The sequence below is a fragment of the Otolemur garnettii genome, unplaced genomic scaffold (genome assembly GCF_000181295.1).
Source record: "Otolemur garnettii isolate 467f Iridium unplaced genomic scaffold, OtoGar3 scaffold00024, whole genome shotgun sequence".
Lineage (NCBI taxonomy): Eukaryota > Metazoa > Chordata > Mammalia > Primates > Galagidae > Otolemur > Otolemur garnettii.
In genome coordinates this window covers 11,668,958-11,675,027 of record NW_003852419.1, presented here as the reverse complement: position 1 = coordinate 11,675,027, position 6,070 = coordinate 11,668,958, and the positions used below count along the sequence as shown (strand labels likewise).

General features: G+C 37.6%; 1 protein-coding gene across 1 annotated transcript in view; it reads left to right on the top strand.

Moving 5' to 3' along the window:
• The window catches only part of PSME4 (proteasome activator subunit 4), a 109,035-nt gene that overhangs the window by 78,342 nt on the left and 24,623 nt on the right, over positions 1–6,070 (top strand). The window contains exons 35-39 of the mRNA XM_023512066.1: positions 786–911; positions 2,362–2,514; positions 3,459–3,563; positions 4,973–5,064; positions 5,821–5,952. Of these exons, the coding sequence (XP_023367834.1) occupies positions 786–911; positions 2,362–2,514; positions 3,459–3,563; positions 4,973–5,064; positions 5,821–5,952 (608 nt within the window). The remainder of the gene's footprint in view (positions 1–785; positions 912–2,361; positions 2,515–3,458; positions 3,564–4,972; positions 5,065–5,820; positions 5,953–6,070) is intronic.

The following is a 6,070-nucleotide window of genomic DNA, read 5'->3' as shown; positions in this document are numbered from 1 at the left end:
TTAATTTTTTTAAAGACAGGATATCATTTTGTCAACCAAGCTGAAGTGTAGTGATGTTATCATAGCTCACAACAGCCTTAACTTCTTGGACTCGAATGGTCCTCTCACCTCCTCCTGAGTAGCTAGGGCTATAGGAGCAGGCCACTGGGGTCTCACTATGTTGCCCAGGCTAATCTCAAATACCTGGCTTCAAGCAGGCTTTCTACCTGAATCTCCTAAAGTTGAGGGATTACAGGCATGAGCACCATGCCCAGCCTGAAGATTTAAGTCAGAACTCCTTATGTTTCATTGACCCTATTTCACATTGAAAGTTGACAAAGAGTCTTCCTCAAGTTACCGTGATGTAACTGTCATGTTCTGATTTAGAACAAAATGTTGCCTTTTAACTTTTGGTGTTATGTAAATGTGGAAATGATTTGCTACGGTTTGATTTCCAGTTGGGGGGATTTTCATAAATTTCTCATCACTCATCAGGCAGTACAATAGCATTGTGTTCATTTCTCAAGCAGGACATTTGTTGGTTTTAATCCACAGTACAAGAAACTGGGACCCCAAACTTAAGAATCTGAGGAAGATTTTTAGCTATTCTTACAGATGTAGCATTTTTATGGGGAGAATTATTTTGGTTTTAGAAAGCATTATGGTCTCTATGAGAACTAAAAGGTCTTTAGGATAAAAACACAGATTGCTGTTGAGTATCAAAATCTTATAATTGTAAGTTTTTCAGAATCATGTTTTTAAGTAGATTTAAAACCCTGAATATTGTTCTTTTTTTAACTTTATAGGCAGAACAGATTATATTTGATCATTTTTCTGATCCTAAATTTGTTGAACAGTTAATTACTTTTCTATCTTTAGAAGACAGAAAAGGAAAAGATAAGTTTAATCCACGACGTTTTTGCCTCTTTAAGGTAAGTATATTATCTGTATATCCTCTTTGTAAAGCTTTGTGACTGTTGAGTTTGTAGGTTCCTGTTTTAAATACTGGATTAAAGTTTGAGTTTAGACATCACCTTCATCTAAAATGGCACTGACATTTTCGCCAGTCTTACTGATCTTAGCTTAAGGCTGGGGACTCGTGAAAAGGAAAACCAACCCTTCATGGGTCCTGCATGCATGGATTCAGCCAACCACAGATAAAAATACTCAGGGGAAAAACTGGGTGATTGTAAACAGGTATAGATTTTTTTTTCCTGGTCATTATTCTCTAAACAGTGTAGTATAACAACTGTTTGTATAGCATTTACAGTGTGTTAGGTGGTATAAGGAAGGACTCTAAAGATGATTTAAAATATGCAGGAGGATGTGCATACGTTCTATGCAAATACTGCAGATTTTATAGTATATAAAACACTTGAACATTTTCATATCCTTGTTAGGAAAGATACTGAGGGATGAATATATTTCTTTAATGTTTATAATTAGCACTGAAAGCAAAAAATACATGTGTGTGTATGTGTGTGTGCTTCATGTTTACTTATTTTTTTAGGTATAGTAAGCTTTTGTTTGGGGGAGGTTTTTTGGAGATAGAATCTCCAAACTGCAAAATTAGCTTAAAAACTTACTCTGTTGGCTCGGTGCCTGTGGCTCAAGCGGCTAAGGCGCCAGCCACATACACCTAAGGTGGCAGGTTTGAATCCCCAGCCCGGGCCCGCCAAACAACAATGATGGCTGCAACCAAAAAATGGCCGGGTGTTGTGGCGGGCGCCTGTAGTCCCAGCTACTTGGGAGGCAGAGGCAGGAGACTCGCTTGAGCCCAGGAGTTGGAGGTTGCTGTGAGCTGTGATGTCATAGCACTCTACCCAGGGGCATAGCTTGAGGCTCTATTTAAAAAAAAAAAAAAAAAAACTTACTCTGTTGCCCAGGCTACACTGCTGTTTTGACTGTCTACCTCACAGCAACCTCAAACTCCTGGGTTCAAGAGCTCCTCCTGCCTCAGCCTCCTGAGTACCTTGACTGCTGGAGCCTGCCACTCTGTCTGGCTAATTTTGCTATTTTTAGTAGAGGCAGCATCTGGTCCTGCCACCTCAGCCTCTCAGAGTGCTAGAATTATAGGTGTGGCTGGCCTGAGGTGTAATAGTTTTAAAGTCAGAAAGGTTAATGTCTTATTTCCTTGGTTACATTTTAATGTGATAATGTAAAATGGGTAGTATTCTATCATTCTATCATTCTGTCATTCTGTCATCTTAAATGGTATTCTTACCATTTTAAATTGGAGGCATTGTTAAAGCAGTTAGTTCTACAGAGAGAATACTTGGAGTTTTTATGTATAGTGGTAATGTACAAAAAATTACAAGCATGTTATAATTAAAATGATCATCATTTGAATACTGAAAAACTTAACTTTTTTTGCTTTTATAGGGTATATTTAGAAATTTTGACGATGCCTTTCTGCCAGTTTTGAAGCCCCATTTAGAACGTTTGGTTGCAGATTCACATGAAAGTACTCAGCGATGTGTTGCAGAAATTATAGCTGGTTTAATCAGAGGTTCTAAGCATTGGACATTTGAAAAGGTGATGCATTTATCTGTACAAGTATTTCCTGTTAAAGCTACATTGTCTATATAGGTAGTAATTCCTAACACTTTAAAATCCTGATACCTCAAATATGAAATGTTCAATTCTATAGAATATCAAAATATGTATATATAGGAGATCCTCTGTAAGTTGACCACCTAAGGGATTGTAAAAAGTTGATCAACATACAGCTTGGCACCCCTAGCTCAGTGGTTAAGGCGCCGGCCACATACAACCAGGCCTGGCGGGTTTGAACCCATCCTGGGCCTTCTAAACAACAGTGACAACTACAATAAAAAAAATAGCCAGGCGTTGTGGCAGGCGCCTGTAGTCCCAGCTACTTGGGAGACTCAGGCAAGAGAATTGCTTAAGCCCAAGAGTTGGAGGTTGCTGTGAGCTATTATGCCACGGTACTCTATCCAGGGTGACATAGTGAGACTCTGTCTCAAAAAAAAAAAAAAATTGGTCACTATACGGAGATGGTCAACATTAAGAAACTAGGCCTCTCGTACTAGTGCGTTCATGTGGAACATGTGCCATCTGTGAAAATTAGGTCAACTTAAGTAGGTGATCAGCTATGGAACCATGAGTGTCTCCACCTTTCTAAATATTTTTTGGAGAAAAGATCATCTATACCTGGACATATATGATGATAATATGGTAAGGTGCTTTCTGGGATTATTTGGATGTTCTAAAAAGTAATTTAAGTGTTGTCGTATCAATTTGTGTATGTGCACATTTCCAGGAAAATGTGGAGAAAAGTGTTCTGTATGTGGCATAGTTCCTAGGTGAAGTAAGCAGCCATAACTCAGACTTTATCTTACAAGTGTAAACAGTGGAATCCAATTGTGTGTATCCTCATAGTAATCAAAAATAAAAAGAAAGAAAGAAAAATGTTCTGAATGTCATTAACTTTTACCCATGTATTTTGTTTTGAGTAGGTGGAGAAGCTTTGGGAGCTTCTGTGCCCTCTGCTTAGAACAGCATTGTCCAACATCACGGTGGAAACTTACAATGACTGGGGAACTTGTATAGCAACATCCTGTGTAAGTTTTCCTACTTCCTTTGTCTAACTTAGCTATTCAAACTGTTTAGTACCCTGTCTCAGAATGTGTAAAATCTCATCATACTTCTTGAGTCTTGAAATTTTGTTTTGGAATAGTTATTCTATTTTATAGAATGAGGTGTTGCCTAGAGAATATATTTATAAAAATATTTATAAAAGCAGAAATTTTATTCATACTTTGTCATCTTACACAATTGGAAATGGTTCTCTTCAACCTTCCACATAAATCTTGAATGATAACTCTAAGGATTTTATTTTGGTTTGGTTTTATTTTGAGATAGAGTCTCACTTTGTTGCCCTCAGTAGAGTGCTGTGGCATATAACTTACAGCAACCTCAAACTCTTGGGCTCAAGTGATTCTCTTGCTTCAGCCTCCCAAGTAGCTGGGACTACAGGTGCCTGCCACAACACCTGGCTATTTTTGGAGACGAAATCAGGCTAGTCTTGAACCTGTGAGCTCAGGCAGTCCACCTGTTTCAGCCTCCCACAGGATTAGGATTACAGGTGTGAGCCACTGGTGTCTAAGGATTGTTTTATCCAAGTGACAAGTCAAATCTTGTATTTGTCTGGGAGGACGAGGTTGGTGGATTGCTTGAGCTCAGAAGTTCAAGACCAGCTTGAGCAAAAGTGAGACCCTGTCTCTACTAAGTGAGACCCTCCAAGAGTTGGAGGTTGCTGTGAGTGATGATACCATATCACTCTACCCAGGGCAACAGCTTGAGACTCTGTCTCAAAAAAAAAATCTTATGTTTGGAAGTATTAACTTAGATATAGTAAAAACTGCACATTAAAGGTTGTAGGTATTGTTTTTTACACCAAATATGTCTATACCTTCTGCTTTGATATAAAGACAATCTATTTAACTAACAATGATTTTCTCACTGGTAACATGAGCACTGATAATTACATGTAAGTTTGCCTCACCTGTCAATTTCAGTTTGATTTCCCTCTTCTATACAGTAGCTCTCCATATCTGTAGTATCTGCATCTGGTTTTCACCAACGTTGGAATGAAGATACTGAGGGAAAGAAATGGATGGTTATGCCTATACTAAATACATACAGACTTTTTTTCTTGTCATTATTTCCTGAACAATATAACAGCTATTTATATAGCATTACGTGGTATTAGACATTATAAGTATTCTAGAGATGATTTAAAGCACAGGTATATGGGAGGATATGTGGATTATCTATAAATACCACACCTTTTTACGTAAGGAACTTGAGCAGATGTTGGTATCCCAGTAGTCCTGGAACCAATCCCCCACAGATACTAAGAATCGATTGTATTTATAAGTATTTTTAATATTTCTAAGATAACTGGATATGGTTTATTTACAGAACTATAGGCCCCCTGTTTAATTGTTATTTTATATTTTTGACACAGGAAAGTAGAGATCCCCGGAAACTTCATTGGCTTTTTGAGCTGTTGTTGGAATCTCCATTGAGTGGTGAAGGAGGATCGTTTGTGGACGCATGGTAAATAAATAGAAAACCGGTGAGGTTGACACAAAGGTTTCATGTTTATTGAAGATATAATTGGCTATGAGTTGTCTCTACTCCTAAAGGTTAGATAAAGTAACTACTTTCTTTTGGAAGGTGATAGGATTCGTTTCCATAGACCATATGCTATTTAGAGGAGTTATTTCTCAGTTGGGAATACACAGGAGAAGTGTTGGCAACTTGTGCAGTTTAAGCGTAAGTTAGATTCAGCATTGTCTTATGTCAGATCTTTCACTGGGATGGGTTTTTGTACCATAACAGTATTAACTTCCCTATCATGTCTCTTTTTTTTTTTACTTTTTTCCTGTTAAAAAAGATACACAGAAGAGAGGGTAATCATTTTAAGGAAAACTGACTATACTTGTTGGGGGCACATGGAGCTGTCAAGTTAGTGAACAGTAGGAAGAAATATGGATAGTCCTATTAAAAAGAAGCATAACTGCTTTGTTATTTAGCGAGACAAATGTGCATTCTAATGTGTAAAGATTAATTCAATAGGTATTCTTTAGTTAGTATTTCTGTAAATTGTGTAGTAGTGGAAATGAAATGCAAATACAGAGAAAATGATGTAAGAAAAATGAAATCTTCATAAAAATGCTAAGTTGAATTGTGGATATCATTTATTAAGTGAGCAAATGAAAGTTTTAATTGAGATATAGACATTGCTTACTGTCAATTTATAAAGGCAGAAAGGGACTCTAACACAGCAGTACTCCTGTGCTTTCTTTTTAGTCGCCTTTATGTGCTACAAGGTGGCCTTGCCCAGCAAGAATGGAGAGTGCCTGAGCTACTGCACAGACTGCTGAAGTACTTGGAACCCAAACTCACCCAGGTTTACAAAAACGTCAGGGAAAGAATAGGCAGGTGGGTACTCTCTCTGTACTCTGGGGTACCTCTTGAGTTCTTTTTGAAAAATTTTAATGTAATACACCCTAGTCAAGGAGTTTCATGGCATCTTTTCCCTCAAATTTTGTTTACTGTT